General features: G+C 41.5%; 1 protein-coding gene across 5 annotated transcripts in view; it reads right to left on the bottom strand.

The window, feature by feature from the left end:
* The window catches only part of NALCN (sodium leak channel, non-selective), a 505,598-nt gene that overhangs the window by 313,978 nt on the left and 169,315 nt on the right, over positions 1–22,305 (bottom strand). For all 5 annotated transcript variants that reach the window (XM_019486907.2, XM_019486906.2, XM_019486908.2 and 2 more), the window contains 3 exons: positions 4,753–4,895; positions 4,521–4,625; positions 419–505 (listed from right to left, as the gene is read on the bottom strand). In XM_019486907.2, coding sequence (XP_019342452.1) covers positions 419–505; positions 4,521–4,625; positions 4,753–4,895 — 335 coding nt within the window. The remainder of the gene's footprint in view (positions 1–418; positions 506–4,520; positions 4,626–4,752; positions 4,896–22,305) is intronic.

The following is a 22,305-nucleotide window of genomic DNA, read 5'->3' as shown; positions in this document are numbered from 1 at the left end:
ATGTCTTTTAGTGCATGCTACTGTATTTTATAGTCAATATGTGAATATTTCTGCTGTGTATTGAGTTATTGCTGTAGTTCAGGGGTGGGACCAATTTGTAAGCAACGGTTTGTATATAATCAATTATTATTTAAATTAGTTGTTGTAATAAAATTATATTTTAAGCACCTTGTTAATGACAACATAGGATAGCCTTTTTTTAAAGAATACATTTTTCTACTATTATAACTTGGGTCAATACCACTTTCTTTGCTAACCGATATTTCAGGAACACATGAATCAGGACTTGAAACAGGCAATGAGTTTAAGGCAACTGATAGCTCCTGCAAACAGTTTCTTCTCATCACCCAGTTACCCTAAGCCACCATTCTAATGCTGGTGCTTATACAGCTTGATTTATTAAAAAGCAGTGTTGTACCTGCAGACATGCTGGAGCTCTGCCTTGAGGTTTATTCACATCAACAGCCACAAGCTGCCACCCTCCTGCAGCATCTTCATGGAACATCTTAAAAGGGAAAATACTTGTCAGAAGCATTTTACTTACTGATAAATAAGGAGCTGCTCATATTCTCATGACTGCTCTTCGAAAGAAAGAGGGAAATGGTTCTTACTGTTCCAAAAAAAGTAATAGCTTGTCACTTTTTACTGTAATATCAATTGTAGTATCTGAATAATGGCTTCTAGTATAAATAATTTCATTCAGATAATGGAAAAAATTACTTATGTTTCCATAATAACTAGTCCTGTTCTAAAGGACCAATTATACTAAGCATACTAACTCATCCAGATATTCTATAAAACACCTGAGCTGAACAGAACCTCTCAGAAATGACTCCTCACTTATTCATCATATTCAGAAAAATCCCCAGCCAGTTTAGGTTACTGAAAGGAAGTTCTACAGTGAGTATATTTTTTTAAATTTAATGATAAATCATTCCATGTGCTTTTTTGTGGCAAAATTGTCACATCACAGGCTCAGCTTCTGATGTTCATTACACTAATAGAAATACAGAGTAACACCATAAATAAAAGCCATGTCTCCACTTGTGCTTAGCTGCAGAGTAAACTAATAAACTGTGGAGGAACGCATCACCATCTACATATGCAATAGTTTTAATCTGCAGTAAAGTAATTAACACCACAGTAAGATAATACTGTCGGGAACAGTACTATTTTATGCTGGGGTATTCTACTGTGATTAAACGTACATGTAGACACTGACCATGGGTTTAAATTGTGCCCCATCAGCCCAGCCAACTGGAGGCCAGACTCCTGCCCAGAGCCTAGCCACATTGGCTCTGCACTTTCAGCGTCCTCGTGTCCCAGTCAGCTCCTGTACCACTCGCACCTGCACCCAGAGCCCAAGGCTTAACGGCCCTGGAGTAAACTGCTCTGCTCTGGCTCAGATTGCTGCTGTCCTGAGCACACATGTAGATGCTCCACTAGGGAGTAGTTTACTCCAGCTCAAACTGCTCTGGAATTTATTGCTTCGAATTGATTGCATGTGTAGATGCACCCAAAGAGAAGTAGTTAACTGTGTTACTCTTAAGCCAGGCAGAAGGCAGGGCAGGGTGGAAACGCAGGGCTTTTTTATATGTCCAAGCACTGCAGTGCCGGGCACCTTGAAAAACACCCAGCGCTGTGATGCATGCATTTGTATAAGTGGTGTAATGCACGCCAGTGCAAAGAAAATGGCAGCGATGTACATTTGAACTAAAACAACTCAGAGGTGCTTTAGTTCAAAAGCAGACCGCTGACATTTTCTGTGCACTGACGCTCAATTCATCACTTATACAACCACATGTGGTGCAGCGTAGTGCATGTCAATTTGCATGTGGAGCAGACTCAATTAACTGCAGGATGCAGGAAGCCCTCTGCACCGAATGACTTCAGTGCAAGTTGAAGGCTTTCAAGCACATCACAGGATTCAGTCCATTTCTGAGGGCTTGATCTTTGTCTGAAAACCTGAGGTTTTAAATCTATTCATTTTTTAAAATGCATTTTTGATTAAACACTTGGATATTCTTGTTATTCACATATAAATCAAGTCATTATTATGACTTCTGCTAATTTCTGTGTATTGTTGATATGTTATTCCAGTGATTTCCACAGTCTAAGTGTAGTTGACTCAAAACTTGGCTCTGTGGCATGTGGCTGGGTGGGTGTGTGTGTGTGGCGTACAATAATACCTTACCTGTTACCTCAATTAATTAATTGAGACTGCTCCGAAACAGCAGATCTCTTGCATGTTGCATGACAAAAAGGTATGTGTATAAATGTCCTTAGAGACTACTTAATTTAGAAAATAAGCAACATGAAAATTTATGCCTCTCTAAATAAGTCTGTAGGGCGCCACTCTGCCATGCTTTCTTCATAAATGAAGGTACTCTGGATTTACTGTTGTATAACTAAATATTTGAAATAATATCCTGGCTCCAACTGAAAAATTTCAAATATGCTCCTATCCTTTAGAAAATTAAACACGTCAGATTAACTGATTTTTGCCAGTAGCCAGGAGACAGATTTGGGTTGGCTGGTGTAAGAACTTCTGCTCTGAAAGCCATTAGCAGGAAATGTAGGAAATTAGCAGGGAAACTACTCCCTAGTGGAGCATCTACGTGTGCGCTCAGGAAATGTGCATGTATTCCTTTAAAGGTAATGAGCTACTCTGATATCTTTAGGCATCATCTGGGAGTCCTCCCTTTACCTTCTTGTAGAGATCACTTTTACATCAGCCCACCAGCACTTAGGAGAGACTTTTTCTTTGATTAGTAATAGACTCATTTTCTACACAAATTAGTTGATTTGTCAACTTTTCTGTCAAGGTCACTTCATCCCCAAACCAAGAAATATCTGAGCTTATCTGGTGCATTGTATTAGAAAAACACCGCCAACTAATACAGAAAGAGGATGAATTACTTTTTTTTAGGTCTCTTAAAACTGACTCCTGTTGCATAAGTGTTTTAGGTAACATCACTTTTGGAACCAGATAATCATTTATCTGCAGTCAGTCCACAAACTATATGTATTCTATAAACAGCATTTATGTCAAATACGATAATATTTGTCTGGCTTGATGTCAATATAATTACGGTTCCCATAATCCAGAGATACCCAGACTTGGCTGCTTCTAGAGTTTCTTTGTAGAGGTATTTCTCTCTTAGGCCCTATCTCTTGTAGAGCTTGTGGCACTGAAGATAGGGATGTATGTATAAATATGGAAATCTTTTAATTGTATTCTGATTTGATATTTTTGGTGGAATCATTTTTATGCAGAATTACATTTGGTTCAGGCCAGGTTTCACCTTAAGCCTTAGCCTCAACAAGACTTTATGATAATGTGTTCCAGATGCTAAATGTAGGCTGTGTGAAAAAGGTTGCTGTCTTGATATGGAAAAGATTTTAAACTGATGAAATAAGTTTTGCGGCAACTACACTTAGACTGTGGAAATTACTGGAATAACATATCAATGATGCACAGAAATTAGCAGAAGTCATAATAATGACTCAATTTATATGTGAATAACAAGAATATCCAAGTGTTTAATCAAAATGCATTTAAAAAAATGAATAGATTTAAAACATCAGGTTTTCAGACAAAGATCAATCTCTAGCTATTGGGATTAGAGTAAAACATCTCTCCTCATCATAGACTTTTCATATCTACCTTCTGAAGGTTTTTTCCACAATAGATAGATGATACTGACTGATGTTAAGGTATTTCACTAGGTCGAGTAGAGGTCTGAAAGAACATGGCCATTCATACGTGCCAAATACTTAAAATGATTGCCACAATAGTGTAGCCAATATTTCATGGACAAAACAGCAATTTCATCCTGGTACCCAAGCCAATGAACAATCCCTTCTAATGTGGCTTCTTCCCATTTCCAGGTCCACAAACTCTCTCTGTGGTTCCCCCTTGATACACTTTCACATATCAGAATCACAGTGTCTTCTGCTGTGGCTCCCTTCCTTCCTAAACACTACACTTTTGCCATCTCACCATTTTTTCAGTGCCAGCAGCATCTACTACACTCACTCCGACCACCTCTTGTATTACTACCAGTCACACTTTGCAATCTTTCCCCCACCCTGCTTGGTTACAGAAGCCATATTCATTAATAGTTCAAATCCCAAAAATTAAATGAGAGAAAGGAATTATCCTGCTTCCTATATAAATCTGACAAAAAGGGAGTTTAAGCAGTACATAATAAACACACAACCATTAAAATACGCTAGCTTCCCAATAACTTAACTCTTCTCCTTTCCTTCTGTATTATTCTTTTTTAAGATACTCTATTTGAACAATGTGCTCTATTGCTTTATAAAATTAGATAATAATAACAACTGAAAAATACATATATATATATATACACACACACACACATATACAGTACAATATATATTAGGTGATAAAATATAGCATGCGCTAATCAGAATTTGTGGCTTACTATTCAGTAAACTAAAAACAAATGAGCATGTAGAGTACCTAAGTATTCAGACTTATATCAGTACTTCACCTGGGTAGTCGCTGTTGAAGTAGTACTGCTTCTGGACCCCCACATCTGCTGGAATTGCACTCTAATTTCAGCAAATGTTTCAATGATGACCGCAATGAATACATTCTATTAAAAAAAAAAAAAGATAAAAATTAAAGGCTTACTAGGAGCCTCAGCATGCAGAAAGGAAGGGAAATTCATTCTAACATAAGTTATATTCTAGACAGGTTTAAAACAGAAAATTGCATAGTACCTTAACAAGCCAGGCAAGAAAGAAAATTAAGGTGATGAAATAGAAGTATGAACGCCATCGGGGAAAACTATCAATTGCTCGATACATAAGGAACACCCAACCTTCTTGAGAAGCAGCTTCATAAACAGTAAATATGCTTGTGCCTGTTGATGGAAAATGAAAACGTTTTAAATTAAAAAAAAAAAAAAGAACATATCTAGGTCAGCAAGCAATCACTGTTCCATTTTTTTCCTTTCACTAAACGGTATAAGCCCCCACCCCCAAAGACACATGTAAGTTATTTCTTCTTATGACTGGATCCAAAATTAATTTTACATTACAGTGGGTCCATATTCTCCTGTGGAATACACATGCACAGTCCCTTGGTGAATCTAACTGCAGGCAGACCTGTCTTTAAGATATTATATTTGCATATATAGGTATCCCCTTGGAGAGTACAAGGCGGCAAGTTTGGGTCTTTTCTCTTGTAACAGTGTCTGAGAGGGGGAGGATTATGGACTGTTTCCAGACCAAGGCTTTGCCAATGCGCTTCAGCTAAACCCGGTGTCTCCAAAGACAGAATTTGGCATACTACATAATTTCAGTAGCATATGAGCTAATTTTCTTTAAAAACTGTGATGATCTTTCAACATTTGATGGAAGAGATAAGCTTGAATTTTCTTCCTATTAATAAAGTAAGTATGGGCTAGGCAAGCAAAGACATACAACAAAACACATGGATAATGTAGTTATATGCAAGGGTTTACTCGAATGCATTCAGAGACTACAAAGTGCAGATACTCGCAATAGCCACATTGATTTAAATGTGTTACAGATTTCATGATTTTTTTTTTTTCAGAAGCAGGTTTAAATTTAAAAAAATGACTAAATCTGGAGGAAGAAAGAGAGTAGACAGGACACTTGTGGGTTTTTTGTCTGTAAGGAAACCTATATTACATTAAATATAAGCATTGCTAAACATTATTAAATGATTGATTTTCAATTATAAAAGAACTACAGATTTGGGGAGCCCAAAGCACCCTCAAGTCTGCAGCCATTCTTTGCAAGCTGGCCCTTCAACAAATGTTGAAATTTTCAGGCTACTGGCAGTTTTCTGATACCATTTTGATGGAAAGGGAATTTAATGGGTGAAAATAAAGAAAAAAAGCAAAGCAATGTAAAAGCCAGGTTCTAAAATTCATGCTGTAGCACAGTTGCACTCAAACTCCAGCCCACAGACTGGATCCAGCCATGGCAATTTATAATGGCACTGCTCCCCTGCCACTAAATTTCTGGATGCATGGGAAACCCTGTGGTTCAGATGACATTGCCCTACATGCCACATGCCCCCCAGGCTGCACACCATGTGCACATGCAGCACCCCTTTGCACAGTATGTTTGTGAGGTGCCCCATTTCACTTTCCACTCCCCAGCTGCAGGCTCTGCCACTGAACCTGTCTGCTGCATAAGCACTCTGGGCCACTGGGTCCACTGAAGCCTTGGGGTTGGGGGATGCAGCAGAAGCTGGAGGATGCAGAGGGAGCCCCAAGACCATGGCTGATGCTGCAACTAGAATGATAGGGACTATGACAGCTGGGTAGGAGCCGGGAGGCAAGGTACCAGTTGGACAGTTCTGCTGTAGATGGTTGGAGCACCTCCTCTCAGCTCTTCCTCATCCTTCCAACAGAGGTATCACTAGTTCACGGTTTTGTGTCTCTACTGTGTCACCTGTTCTGGGAGTGTTTGAATGTTGCTGTAGCTATGATGGTCCAGGAAATACCCAAGATTCAAGGGTTTTTTTGTGGTATAGTTTTTTGGACTGACTGTATATGCATATATTGTATATTGGACCTACTGTATCCATATGACAACGAGCAAGAATTCAATAGATGTCACTAAAACGAACAAAAAACCCTTGCCACTTGTTTTGGGGGTATTTTCCAAGAACTGTTTTACCTTCCTTCAGAACTCTCTTATGTTTATGAATGTAAAAAGTAAGTCTGGAAAAAATACGTGTTCTCTTATTTTATGACACTCCAAACTTAGACCGTAGACTGAGACTCAAGACCTTTCAGCACTTGTTTCTACAGAAAAATAAGTTTCTGATCTTTATTGTTATGTCTATGTTCTGTCTGGGGGAATCACAGCTACAGAAATACAAAGAATGATGGAGATTCACTTATAGCCATAGCACAACTTCCATTTAAATTGAGGAGTTTTTGCCTCTTCTTGCTAGGAATGACTTTAGCCCCTAGAGATTCTCCTGTGTCTTTTTCATCAGCCAGCCATATGCCTCGTACTAAATAGGCCAGTTTGCTGAACACAAACAAGCAGGTAGTGATAGGTACAAAAGCCTGTACTATCTCAAATATAGGGAAACAGAAGACAAATAAATGCCATGATTCCTTCAGGTTTACTCCATCTCTCCTTGGGGTAAACTTGTTAATGGGTCCTTAACGGTGCAGTTATGTTAGGTACTTTGACAAGATAAATGTTTAGACCTGGATGTTGAGGGCTTGAGCAATGGTTTGGAGTAGGTCATCTCTTGAGGTCCATTTCAACCCCATTTTTCTAGGATTCTGTAATACCTGAAGAGTTGGAACCAACTGGCTTCTTCCTTCTATGGCCTGGGTCCAGCCAGTGAAGCACGTAAGAGGTGCATATGTTTTTAAGAAAAAGAATTATCATATTAACACACCCTCCTAATTATGTTGCTAAATTTGTGCCTGAGAGCCGAAATTATTATTCAAAATGCTATAAAACATTTACTTCTCCGTTTGGAGCCAATCCTACAATACTTAATTCTGCATTAGAAGGGATTTCTGGATCAAGCCTTCAGTTTATTTTATTGTGTTAGTTTGTAATTATATTTCTGGTAAACCAGCAACCATAAAGATGGTTCTTCCAAGTAATAACTATGGCCATTTGGTTTCATGCTAACTATTTTTGTAACACTGTATATGGTCTATGCAGAACTGTGTAGAAAAGCATAAAGAAACCCAAACTAGCATGGAGTATTGGAAACAGCATATCTGGGTTAGTGCTGCATTCTGCAGGCACGTCTACATGTGCAATTACACTGCCTGAATAAACTGCGGAGCTTATTGCTCTGGAGTTTATTTTTCCCAGGTATGCTGTTTGAATGTGCAATTAACTCCAGAGCAATAAGCTTCACAAGGCATGGAGCTGGCCTGGAGCAGCCTTGACTGGCTAGGGGTCGTGGGGTTCAGCCTGCCAGCTGAGGGCTGCACCCTCTGGCTCAGCGTGCTGTGGAGGAGCTGGCTGGCGCACAAGGGAGTTTCTTCATGGGGCTAGCCAGCAGGCAGTCCCCATACTAAAGCACCCTCATGCCTATCAGCCCCTCCAGTGTCTACATGTGTGCTGCTGTATAATTTCTCACATTCTACATTTTAGTATTTACACATACTATCCTGTTGCAGAGTAAATTAGTTTATTCCAGCCTAATAGAGGTGCATGTGTAGATACCAAGACATTTGCTGTACAGCTAGTCAATTGGACAGTAAATGTCTCATGTACACACTCCCAGCATTAGCTAATTTATCCTGCTAAGAAGGGTAGCTCCTCACTAATGTGGCCGTAATGCTTCCAGGATCTGAGCTGGCTCATTTAGAACCAGCTGGGGTATTTCTAGCCATTTTTCCTTTTCTATACTTAGATGGTAAATTTCTTAGGAGCAAGGACTATCTTTTGGTCATGTGTCTGTGTGATAGGGGCTTGGTTTATCACTGGTCTTAAGAAGTCCTATTCCAATAGTATAAAATGATCCTGTAATGGGTTTCGTGCAGACAGACTTCTGCCCTTCCGAGAGATCATACAAGTCAGAGGGGCCCATTCACAAGGAACCCATTACTGGCAAAAGATTCACATTTTTGGCTTGGATAATACTGGTATTGCTTGATGGATATTTAGGGGATTTTTTATATTTAAAATCTATTCCTGATAAATTTTCATCTAATATTTTATTAGGAAATGCTGAACAGGTGCATTCTGAAATAACTCTTTATCTTTGTCTTAGTCAGAACCTTCTTGAACATGGGCTTTACTAGCAAACAGCCAAGAGGTGCAAAGTACAAGAGTCTAAGGTTATTTATAAAATATTCATTAACAACGAGGAGACAATGAGACATGTCTACTAATTCCTGAATATAAAATGCAGACATTCAGAAGTCAAAATATCAGAATGATAAATATTATTTATAGGAACTTGTTTACTAGCACAGGTCTGGAAACTCCAGCCTTTAATGTTTTCTATCTAAAGTTACTAAGAAATTATTCAAGTCTAACCTTTTAGTCCCACTTTCTATTTACCACAATAATTGAGATTGTGTCCATTTTACTCTCATGAGTTCCTTAACAAAGGGTGTGTCTACACATGATGATTTAAGGCACGTTAGCTGTTTTTAAGGTGCATTAAGGGCACAGGTCTACATGTATGCGCCCTTAGTGTGCCTTAAAAATGGTGATTTTAGGCTATTTGCACCTAAATTTGATACCTGCTTTTGCAAATAGCTAAGGCACCTTAACGCACATGTAGATGCACTAAGGCACATTAACACTGTGTATGTCGACTGACTTGGGACTAACTTTAGTCCCAAATCGGTTTGCACACCGCGTTAATGCATCTTAGCGCATGCATATGTAGACGTGCTAAATTGCTTTAATGCTCATTAGGCAAATGTGCATTAAGTTTATGTATGTGTAAAAGCATGCGTAGTAGACAAGCCCAAAGAGTATCTAGGACAGGAATCAGAAAACTCTAACAGTTAGTGTGTTTTTTTGCTGGATTGAGCTACCGTACTAATATGACATTGTAAAAAGAAATCTTTTCTGGAAACAACTTCTCACTTGTTAATGTTTCTTTCTGCTATGTCTGCTAGTGATGGATGTCTTGTTCCACTGAGAATCAAGGCACTCACAGAACTGCAGTAACTGGGTCTGCCTGGGAAAGAACTCACCCCAACTGGTACCCTCCAAGGTGACTGGCTCTAAAGATCTTGATAAACTAGTCAAAAAATGAGCTGGATCCTCATCTGTTTTACAATCAGGTGTGGCTCTATTTCTTCCCAATTACAGAAAAATAGCACACTTTGCAAGATTGTTATATATGCAATTCATTTTCTATTTATTTTTCTGAAAGGAAAAGCAACACCGACAGTCTTGGAAGAAAATGTCTTATGGCATTATACCATCACATCATGGTGTATCCCAAGTTGCTTTTGGTAGCATTGAAGTGATATTGTTGCTGTGATCATCCACTAGACATGCAAGATGCAAGGATTCTTGTGGGTAATATCTTTCATTGAACCAACTATACTGTTGGTGTAGACATACACAAGTTTTTGAGTCTCACAGTACTCTTCCTTAAGCCTCTGGGGATACTGTAATAACTGTAAGCTTGCCTATGCCTATATCAATCATACAGCAGGTCCAATAAAAGATATCACACACAAGAATTCTTACCTAAGTTGTTTTTGACATCTGAAGAGTTCTTATTAATAGATGTCTACATATGCCACAAAAATATTTCCTATTTAATGCTGGATGGGTGAATATTGAGGTAGGAAACGTGTTTTCTCTGCTTCTGCAGCTTTTGGCCATTTCTTTGATCTTATCTCCTGATGAATTATGGAACAAGTTCCAAGACAGACTTCACTAAAATAGGGCAGGTTGTATACATTGACAAGAAAAACAAACAACAAACAAACAGAAGCCAACTTGAAAATGTTAGGAAAAATGTAAGAAATATTAATTGTTCAATTTATTGTCACAAACTTGATTAAATATACTGGAACAAAACAAAGCTGTTAAAGAGTTGCAAGACTTACAAAAAAGGAATTTATTAAAAGTTGCTAGCTAGCTAACTGAAATTAGCCATTAGGCATTATCAATTAAAAAATTCACCGAGAAAATCTGTAAAACAGAAGGGTTGTCATGCAAAGTATTTATATCAGATGTATTGGGCCATCTGCCATAATAAGTCAACCCAATGAATGGACAAAAATGTGCAATTAACCCAATTAAAATATTTAATGTTCAACTGTGACATTAAAGTACAAATATAACTTTTTTCAGAACGGGTAGAGGTGTTCCTCGGAGCTATTTAAAGGCTACCACCAGAATAAATATGCACTCTTATAGTATATGAAACTACAAAGTAATACAGCACTTAACATTGTTAATGACAATGCCAAAAAACAAGCTGTTAACAGTCTTTCTAAATGTTCAAAGCTGTATGAAGTGGAGATGGAAAAAGGGATCCAGTAAGTGATACAAAGTTAAATACCATCAAATGGATTCCTTATTAAAAAGAACATTTCTTAACTTCCATCTGATAACTCCATTTAGCATGATTTTGAGGCTCCCAGCAAGGAGTGGGGAAAAGAAAGGACCCTACCTACCTAGTTTGCCATGACGCATATTAGGAAGCAATGTAGAACTACAGAGGGCCCATGCACACAATTCAAGGGAATTGGCAGATAGAAAGAAAACTTATTGTGAGTATTAGGAGTGGAATGACCTGGTCAGTTCAAAGTATTAGAGAGCCCAACCTTTTTCAACTCTCTGCACAACTGGTCCCTCATATATGGAACGTGTTACGCATATAAATATGTACCACCCTAATTCAGGAAGTGAAGGCAACTTTTCTATAAAAAGAAAATCTGAGTTAAAGCCTGGCTGTGGACCTATCAACACCTCGTATCTTAACTATACTTACCCTTCTAAATTCAAAGCTTTGCTACAGCAAGGCAGTTACACATGTGACTACAATGAGATTACTCATATGCTTAAAGTTGGGCATGTGCTTAAAGTTCTTTCTGAATCAAGGCCTATGGAGAAAGCACTTTTTCCCCAATATTATTCTGACTTAGCAGATGTCAAGCTATCAAAATGCCAAGATGAAAGTATTTAGGGTTATATTTAGATCAAGTTTAAGTAGCTGTTTAAAAAAGGAAAATTCAAGGTAGAAAAGATTTATATCTATTTGGGTGAGAGAAAAGGTTACATTTGTCCAAATGCATTCAGAAATAAATGTTTCCGCCCACAAGGGTGGGAAAGACTGGCAAATATAGAATATATTGTAAACATAAATAAAACCATGCACTCATTGCCATTAACAGATTCGACATAAAATGACTTTAGATTCACACATGCACATTCTCACAGAAACTGAGGGTGGAAGAAGGTAATTTAAAAGTGTTTAAAATTCTTTTAATAAGTTTTACTTTTGTGTTTAGAGGAGGTGTTGATGGTTTTCTTTTAAGTAGTTGGGTAGGTAAAGATAATAAGGAAGCAAAATGTTGCTTCAGTTTGTGTTGCACTTCCCTGCAAACAAATTTTTTGAAAAAAAATATTATAAGCTCATGTCAAGCTTGAAAACTGATGTCAAGCTTTTAAACAGTCAAGATTGCTACTTTTGTGGGTTTTCTAAAACTTCCATTTGCATTATCAAAAACAAAAATCTCTTTCATTCACAAAAAGGCATAAATGTACAATAAATTATAGGTTTCAGTATGGAAAAGGGGTTGTAATAAAGTGGCTGAATCCTGCTCACTTTGCACTAAGTACTCATATGACTTGTACTTTATAGAATACAAAAGTGCAATTAGGAGGACAAGTAAATCTCTATTAGCTAGACTCTTTGAGCTATATGGACACTGTAATAAACTGTGCCTTCTTTAATACAGATACTTCTTTAAATTCTTAAGTTGCAAACATTAGCCTCAGGGGGCATGGAAAAAATCTTTGATTCAACATGTTTTCTTCCTGTAAGATACATTATTATAATAAAGGTTAAAAATCCATTAGTTTTCATGCATAGCTAGGGAAAAAGAACAGACGAATTTTTTACTCAATGTGCATGTGAAGCAAACCATGAACAATATTACTGGAAGAAAAAGAAATGAAAAGATAGAAGCATGTATCTGATACCTCTGCTCAGGAGAACAGACAAGAAACTTTTGCCACTGGAAGTATGTATGTTTGACTGTAAACCAAACCTACATGTTAAATACATGAGGAATTGTTGAGAAATATTATAGTAAGAACATTTAATGGAGGAGAGAAAATTAAGGTCTCATTCCCTATGTCTAATGCAGGACTGCAATTCTTTTCCATAGTTATTTATATTCCCTAAAATGTGTGGCACTCTTCTGACTTTCACTGTGCTCAGTGGTACAAATCTTGTCATGCCACAGTCACTTAAGCTACTGCTAACATTTTAGGAAAACTGAGGAACAAGGGGAAAATGAATTTCTTCAGGTGACACAGGAAAATCTGCAGCAGAGCTGAGTGGAACTCTGTTCCCTTCATCCAATGCCTTTACCATAAGACTATCAATCTTGCAGGCAGGGGGACAAAATGCTCAACCCAGCAGGTAGCTTCTGTCTTTGATTTCTGTGATTATGTTTCATAACTTACAGCTGCCATCAATATTGTTAGAAACAAAAAACAACAGGTAGAATTCATTTGTCCATTAGTCTGCAGCTACCACCTCTGGGAAAGATGGCTATCATGTCTTCCAGGTGCTTATGAATTCTGCTTATGCCAGCCATGTTGGGTCAAATCTACTTTTTCCTAGAAAGAGTTTCCTATTCTTCCCATGCTGTATGAACCTGCTGGAAAAGAAAATTCATGCGAGGGCCTCTCCTCATTACCCTTTGGATGATTTTTTGCCAGTCAGACCTCCAGTGTGATGAGAAGTCCCTTGTTACATTCCCTGCCATATATTTTCTTCCAAAGCAACAGGTCAAGTATTTTTGGCCATGCTCATTTGTAAGGTTGCTATTATAACCACATCCAGTGCTTATCCTTCCTTATCTGTCTCCTTTTAGACTTGAGTACACTGCAACATGTACTTTGTAAATACTGTTTAGTAGTTTTGTCTTGTAAAACAATTTACTTATAAAAAAATACAAGGCATTTCAAGTGTATATAGAGGAAAGTTTGGTTTTGTCATTTTTCATTTTAGAATGGGTTAATCAAATGAAAATTCACCATTACAAACACAAAAATTGTTTGTTGTTAGTAGTAAATACTTTAGTCTCCAGTTAGTAGATCACTAGTCTCTGTAATTTAGTGATAGCCACTAGGTGGTGATCATGCACCTTGTGCACATCTGGAATGCCAGTTAGGAAGTTGTAGTTGTAGCAGGGAAACTGCCTGCTTCCCACTTAAAGCTAAGGCATTGTTACTGTAATGACTGATTTTGATTGCCATTCCTATGCCCAAAGGCAGCCCCTGCTGGAGTGTGGGAGGGACAAGTGGGAGGGAGGGGGAAGTGCTACTGAGCACCAGAGTGGAAGGAGCATCCAGAGCTAGGTGACAGGTAGGGGAGTTATACCACCTCGAACTCAGGTTTCCTTCAAATGTATTCTTTTTTAATTGCACTTTATACGGAGTTCTCCGTATACACTTATAGGTTTTGGGAAAGATTACATCCATAAAGAAGATGTCACTGTGTGGTCTGGCTCCTTTTTTATTTAGTTTATAGATTTTCCATTGCAAGCAATTTCTAGGTGCTCCTTCCCCTCCAGTGCTCAGTAGCACCTCCCCTCCCTCCCACTTGTCTCTCTCCCTCTCCAGCAGGGGCTGCTTCTGAGCATAGGAATGGGACCTGCTCATTGCTGTTGTCTCCAGCTGATCTGCAGGCAAGAGGACCCCATAGCTGCTCCTGCCCTATCCTACCAGGGGCTGCATTGAGTGTGTTGCTCAACCAGCAGCAAGTGGGTTCCCCCTTATCGTGTCTACTCCTTACCTGTTCCTCCAAGTGATTGAGTGAATCCAGAATTTTGTAAAAGAGGGTGCAGGTGCAGCAACCGGCACTTCAGTAGGAGCTGCAACCCCACTCCCAACTTCCCCTTACTGGAGTGGGCAGACCATGCCACCACGAGAGTAGCAGCCAGGGAGTTTTGGTGCCAGCACTACCTTCCTTCTCTTACATGTTCAGGCGCACCTTGACCCTTGTCTCATCCCCTCCTCCCTCACCTGCCACAGGCCCCCTGTCTCTGGCTCAGCCAGGGGTGGGAGGAGCTCAAGAGCCACCCATACCTCACTCCAGCCAGACTGTGTGGAGAAAAGGCCTCACCTGGGGATAGTGGCCATAGCAGATAGCAGGCTCCCCCTCCCCACATCTGATCCTGGGCTTGTGGGAAACACCTTGAAGGATTGCTGCTGTCCCTAGCAAAGCCTAGACCCCATGCCAGTGGCCTATTGTGGGTCTCTGGTGCCCGGGGGCCAATGCCTGCATTGGCACACCCTTGGGGACAATCTGAGCAGGATGCAGAACCGCCCTCTCCCACCCCATGGGGAAATTGACATCGTGGCACACCGGGGGAGTGGCAGCAGCCAGAATTTCTGGTTGTAACAGATAAAGAAATGTACAAGATGCTAGGTGTGAGCGTGGACCACATACAAAATGCGGGAGGCACCACAGCCTCTCGGCCCAGCTGGCACCCCCCACCCCCCAGGCCGACACCCAGGGACCATGGGCCCTCCTGCCTGCCTCAGCATCAACCCTGCGTAAAGCCACAGAGAATAGTCTATCTCCATGCTCTCTATAAATCACCCTTCAGATGTGTGAACATTAACATCAAATACTCTTTCCTCCTCCTCTTTTCCAAATAAAATAACCCTAGTTCTTTCAACCTTTCCATGACAGTGTTACTTCCCAGGCCTGTAATCATCTTTGTTGCTCTGCACTGGGCTCTTTCCAATCTGTCCACATCCATCTTGAAGTGAGGGGCCCAAAACTGGACACAGTGCTCCTGGTGAGGCCTCACCAAGTGCTGAATAGAGCAGAAGAATCACTTCCCTTGATTTGCAAGTGACATTTCTGTAATATACAGCCCAGGATGCTGTTGGCTTTTCTTTTTTTTTGGCAACGAGAACATGCTGTTTACTCATATTGAGCCTATGGTCTACTGCAGTGGCCAGTGGCAATCTTTTCAAGCCATGAGTCAGAACAGCCGAACTCCAGTCTGACATAGGCTGGGTGGCTCTGGCAGCCCATCAGTGGTGGGGGGCTTTCTCTGTGCCCGTGCTGTGGCCCAGAAACTGAAAGCTGTGCCTCTGTTGCTGCCACTTGTGCCCTGCTCCCTGGCTACGGTGCAAGCGCAGTTTCCAGACAGTGAAAAGCTGCACTGCGGCCAGACAGCTGGAAGCCGTGTCCATGCTGCTACCTCTTCCCACCCCTCTTTTACCTCCCAGCTATGACATGCATGCAGATAGTGGGAAACTCTCCTGGGGCTGGACAGAGTCTATCTGGAAGCTGAGTGCATGTTGGTGAAGGTGGGGGATAGTGGGGAGAAGCGGCAGTCAGGAGAAGCAGCAGTAGCACGGGCACAACACCTCACTGCTTAGCCCCCATGGTGGGTGAGCATGGGTAAACACAGACATGGGCACAGGCAAAATCTTCCAGCTCTGCAGGCTGGATCGAGTGGGTCCATGGGCCAGATCTGGCCCACAAGCTGTATGCTGCCAACTTCTGGTCTACTAGAACCTCCAGGTCCTTCTCTGCAATACTGTAGCCTAGGAGCCTAGGTGGTCATTCCCAGCTTGTAATTCCTGCTCCTTCCCCTTCTCAAAGATGGGCACTATATTTGCCCTTTTTCTATCATTTGAGACTTCACTTGACTTGCGTGAGTTCTCAAAGAGGATAGGGAGCGGCTCTGAAATTACTGTAGACAATTCCTTCTGTACAATTCTGTACTGCAGACAATTCCTTCTAGACAGCATCCTATCTGCCCCTGCAAACTTGAAAAATCAATCATTTGATGAATTTAAACTATCTTACTCCATAAATATTTGGTAAATAAGTTCGTTATTTGCAGCCATTTACTAAATTATATGAATGAATGAATAGTAGCTTTTGGATTGTTACCAGCAATCCATAACAGTTGGTATAGATATTTGCTATTCACATTTCCTGCCATAATACTGGTCTCGTAAGTCATGTGAAAATTAGTTGTTTCTTGATTCAATACTTAAGCTTTATAACTTCATAAATAAAGCAGTTTTGGGAATAACTGCACAAGGTTTTCAAAAAGACCCTGCACTTCCAGTCTGAATATTCATGTGTAGCTGTTCACAGGAATAATTGTGACACTTCTGCTTTCTGTGAATATTCTTGTAAATAAAACCTCCCTCCCCTAAACATTCAGAAATAATCACCTTAGGAGATTGTGAATAAGTTGATTTTATTTACATAAATATTAACTAATCTTCTTTTTGTGTATTCTCATAGCTCTTGTACTAATATCCTCTCATATACCCATTATATTAGTCTTTTGGAGTGACAGCTTTGAAAGGCCTACGGGCAACTGAGGAAAGACAAAGAACTGTTGAACTGTGAATTGTTCACAACTTACATTCTACCATCTGGTACCTTTAGAGAAACCTGTAAAGAATTTAGAATACAGGGATTTTATTTCTACAAAAACCACACATAGCACATAGGCTGTAGCAAAACTAATTTGGCAAAAAAAAGTTTATACACATAACTTTCTAATCTTGTAACAACTGCTCCCATATATATATTAAAAAAAAATAAGAGTAGAGTATCTTTCTATCAACTGAAATGCATTACCAAAAGAAAAAATTAGTAAAGAATAAACCCAATTCATTACAACTTCAAACTGTAGCATTCAAGGACAGGTTTACTGACAAACAGCTACTGTTCCTTTTAGGCAGATTGTCCAGGTGGCCTTCACTTACTGCTACGGGTTACTGGGTAGTTTTAAAAACGTGCTTTCATCCAGCTATGCATTTATTGGCTTCCACAGAGTGGAAGCCACTAAACCAACACCAGAGATTGTCATAGCTGGTGAACTAACTGGACCTTTGATCCCTCCTAGCCTGTTCAAGAGCACAAGGTCTCAGATTTCAAGATGTCACCTCCCCCCAGGGATGAAATTATTTAATTCCCTCATTCTTATTGGCTTAGAAATGGTATTTAAAGGTCTGTTTTTTGGGGAATTGACCTACAGGTATAGATATATGCATTATAAGGACTCAAGATGGGCAGCAGGGGTTAATGGATTTCTAAAGAGCTTGGGAGATGCACAGAGCTTCTCATGGCCCTGAAAACAGACGAGCTATCTAGCACGACAGGGGCAATGGATGGACACAGCCTGAGAATTGAGGGGAGCATGCCATAACACAAGATCACAGTCTTCAAGGCAGACAGGTTGTCTAACACAACAAGGACATATAGTCTAGAAAACAGCCTAGGAACCAAGGAAGTATGTACCATACTGTCCCATAACACAAGATAAGTGACACCAGCAACAAGGCTCCAGAGCAGAGGGGGGCCTAAGTCCTGGTTTTGGGGGAACAGACCAAATTAGGAGAAGGCCTGGAAGGCTACGTGGATGTGTGACCAGACAGAGACAACCAACCAGAGGTAGCCATGGATGAAGAGTCATCAAGTGAGAAGGAGAATACAAAAAGCAGAGGCTTGAGATTGACAAAGGGTCCCTCCCTGTTCCTTCTTGTTCCCCTCCCTTTGTCCCGTGCCTCCTTCTCTTCGTTGAGAAGCGTCCCCATCCCCATCCCCTGGGAAGGGTCCCCGAGGCCACCATGAACCAAGGACATACCAGCAGCCCATCTCATGCACCCCACTGGAGGTGGGCTGTGGGCCTCGGCCTCCCACCTCCAGACTGCTGACATCTGATGCCTAGGAAAGAGCCTCAGGAGTGGAGCCTGCATCCTGATAAGATGTACTTTGACTCTGATGACAGCCCTAGGATTGTTAGATATAGAATTGATTGTTTGTATTATTTTTTTTTTGTTATTACTCTGTATCAATAAATTCACCTATTATCAAATGCCAGGTGTTGTGGTCGGTCTGAGGGTTGTGTCCACCGGGAACAAAGGTATAAGGGCTGGGTCCAAATCCAGTGCCAACAATTCTAAGACCATGACTTGAGCTTCAGTTCCCATATGCAAGCCTGAATTCAAACTCAGTAACTGCAGTTCTAGTCCATCAAAGAGGAATTAATAAATAGTTTCTACAAATCATACTTCTTAAAGCAAACAATTATTTTACTTAGAAGCAAGTCCTTTCAGAAAACAGATCGTAAAAGAGCCTGTTCCCCTGCCTGTCCTCTCTTGAGTCTTACAATTCTTTGGGACCTGGAGAAGCCTCAGCTGCTTTCAGACATTTTTGGAAGACCTGCGTCATAGTAAACATGCCTATCGTCCTCACTGGGAATGACACACCCATCACATCAACCTACTTTTCAGAGAGTTTGTTTTAATAATTTAGTATCCTGTTGATCTCTAGGGGCACATCCCCATGAGCGGAAAAGTGCATTCCTAGGGACATATTTGTGCTGCTGCTAGTTGTCCCTGGGGAATGCCCCAGCACGTGCACTCCGGTGTGTGGCAAGTTGTCCTGGGTGGGGAATGGGAAACTAGGCCAGCACCTGGGCTGACCCCAGCAGCCTTACCTGGTGTTCTGGGGGCCTCTCGGGGCTCCAGCAGCAGCAGCAATCTGGGCACGTAGAGCCTGGCTGGCTGGCCATATGCTTCCACCACCATGTGCACCACCCCACTTTTTTCCACTGTGGGTTTTATTGACACCAGAATCTCCCAATGTCAAAAGAACCCACTGTTCCATGAATTAGCAGCATGGTGAACACCTACATGTGTGGCGTGTACAGTTTGCAGTGCCGCAGATGGTTCTGCAATGCCACAAACTGCATGTGCGCACTCATGAGGACATGCCCTAGGGTTTCCTAGGGTTCCATCCTTAGAAAAAACAGGTGTCATTTTAGGCATGAGTTTAGGACATGGTCTTGTAACTGCACCCTCAGGGCAGAATCCTATATCACTTTATGGCTAGGGACAGACATTACACATAAACTGGTTTAAGTGATCAGAAACTGGTTTAAACCTGTAACATAACAGATGTTTAGTACACATAAACCAGTTTGAAAATGGCTGAAACTGGTTTGAGATAAGCCTGGTTGAACTGACCTACAGGTTTGGTTGAACTGACCTAGAATTGATGCTTATTTGGGTCAAACCAGTTTATGCAATGTTAGTCCCTGTCCCCTTGCTGGTTTAATATAAACCAGACTCCCCTAGCATCCCAGCATACTCTCTGGGCTGGGCTGGGCTGGGCTGGGTGCGGCTCTGTGCTCCACAGTAGAGCTCTGTTTCCTGGCTGCAGCTCTGGCAGAGACTTGCAGGCACAGAGCATCTGCCTGACTTTTCCCTGCTAAGCAGGGATTATTTCCCCCATCCCTTTGCTTTACGCAGACATCTCAGCATTAGCTAGGAGACCACATGCTGGCTACCATCCATGCTGGGGAGATAACAAAGGCAGACTGGCTTTTTGGAGCTAATCAACAGGTAGATTCATGTCCTTCCTTGGAAAAATTGTTTAAGAAGAGCTCCATTAGTTAGTGAAGAGAGGCTTTGTTTTCTTAATGGGTTGATAAACATGGAGTTAGGGGTGAGAAACATCCCCTTCTGGGCTGCTTGGAGGTGACGGCAGGGAAATCAGAGCATCCTCCCTGGGCCTGGCTTCACACCCCTCAGCTCAGCCCTGTTGAACGGAGGGGAGGGCTGCTTTAGAGCCCCCTAGCTTCTAGTCTGAGCCACTGCAGGCATGTGCCTGAATTTCCTCAGTCCAGAGAGAATGTCTATCTACCAATTGGTTCAGCCTAGCCAGGTTACACTAACCGGCAAAGATTGAATCAATTTAGGCTCAGGCTTTTTGAATGTCTGTCCCTAGCTTACATGCCCAAGTGGCACTTATCCAGCTGTGTAACTGGCATTTTTGGCATTTATGACCAGTTTGTGATTCCATCCCACCTGCAATAAAGCTGTGTAGTGTCCACACATCTACTTTGTGTGATCAGCAGGTTGCACTCTGGCTAGGCTGGCACCTAGCTCTTTATTTATACATCTGAGCTTAAATCCTGAGATTGTGGACCAGCAAAAATCAGGTAGAGGATAGGATAGACCACATTTTAGCCCAATAGCCTACAACTTAGGGAATCATCCGAAGAAGTAGAAGACCCAAATCTCTCCAGCTTCCCAAGTGGGGTGCTTGCAGGGCACAGGTTAGGCATTTTCCAGTCCCTTCACCAGAGCTTCTTTGGATGATGAGCCAGTGTACCTTGCATTTACTATTCATTGGATGAAATGGAGGAATAACAGTGTCACATTGGTTCCCTGGGAATCCAGCATCCCCTCACTTCTAGAGCAGCATCCCTTCTACCCCGTTCTCTTCTTCCTGGTCTCATATGTCTTCATCTCTTGGTTGTCCAGGGGGCTACCTTCCAAAGGAGTGCTGGAGAATGGACTGTATATTGCCATCCTCTCTGGGCTGGTGTTTAGAAGCCAGAGATGCTGGTTTAAATGCTCACTGGGTAACAGGGACCTAGAATCTGGGTCTCTGCTTCTTGCGCAAGTGGCCTAGCCACTATTCTCCTGGGATAAACATGGGAGGCACTGCTGCTGACTAGCACTCACTAGCCACAGGCTTTCTCCAGGATATAATTTTTTGATTTACACTTGCCCAGGGTATGCAGGTATGGGGCCTTGTACCTGCTTGGCTAGGGTGAACCCTAGGGCCTAAACTCAGCAGTCATGTGAATGCTTATGCCTCTATACATTGTGGAATAGAAATTAAAACTGTGTAAAAGCCAAAAATGGACAAGTGACATTGTTGAGAATATTATCAAAAATTAATTTTAGATGAATGCATGAGTGAGTAAATGAATATGGTATCAAGCATACCCAGCCTACTGAGAAAGCAGCCTTGAGAAGAACAAACAAACCACCTACAAGAAGATAAGGAGTAAACAGGCACCTTGTCTCACCGGTCTCAGGATGTTGTATATCAAAGTAACTCCTTACCATCCATCTTACCATCTGCATGTCTAAGCCTTACCATCCATCTGCATATCTAAGCCATGAGGTATGTGACTAGAGCCAGCTCAACAGCAACAAGGTGACTGGCTAAGCAAGTTGTCAGGGGCACTGCGGCAAAGTCTGCCTAAACTAAGAATAAAAGGACAGTGAAGACCAGGCCCCAACAACACTGTATGCCATTCACATCAACTCAAGAGAAAACTACCGACATCCCTCCGATAAGGTCATTGTGTCAAGAGGCACCAGGACTAGCCATTGTGACTGAACTGGAGCACCACTGGATTGGCCTGTGTGTATGTATGTGAGTGTGGCGGCGACATGCCACCATGGGCTCAAGAGGAGGTGAGGGAAAACCGTGGGGAGCACAAAGCCCGGAAACAGACCCCCCGAGGGGGGAACTTACCCCCGGCAGATTCGGTGTTGCAGGAGCTCGAACCGCAGCGGCAACCGCAGCCACAGTTGCGGCCGTGCGAGCAGGCATTATGCTGGCTATTTAAGCAGCTGTTCCCCACGGGGGAGGCAGCCGACCCAATCGTGGCGGCCGGCATGGCTGCTGCAGGAAGGTTTAAAAGCCACGACAGGACCCGCGGGGAGGGGGAGCCAGAAGGAGGGAGAATTAGCTGGCTGCACATCTGGCGTACTGAGGCTCCCACCAGGAAGAGGCACGCC

The sequence above is a fragment of the Alligator mississippiensis genome, chromosome 1 (genome assembly GCF_030867095.1).
Source record: "Alligator mississippiensis isolate rAllMis1 chromosome 1, rAllMis1, whole genome shotgun sequence".
Lineage (NCBI taxonomy): Eukaryota > Metazoa > Chordata > Crocodylia > Alligatoridae > Alligator > Alligator mississippiensis.
Note: the sequence above shows the minus strand (reverse complement) of the source record. Positions and strands in the feature narration are given on the sequence as shown.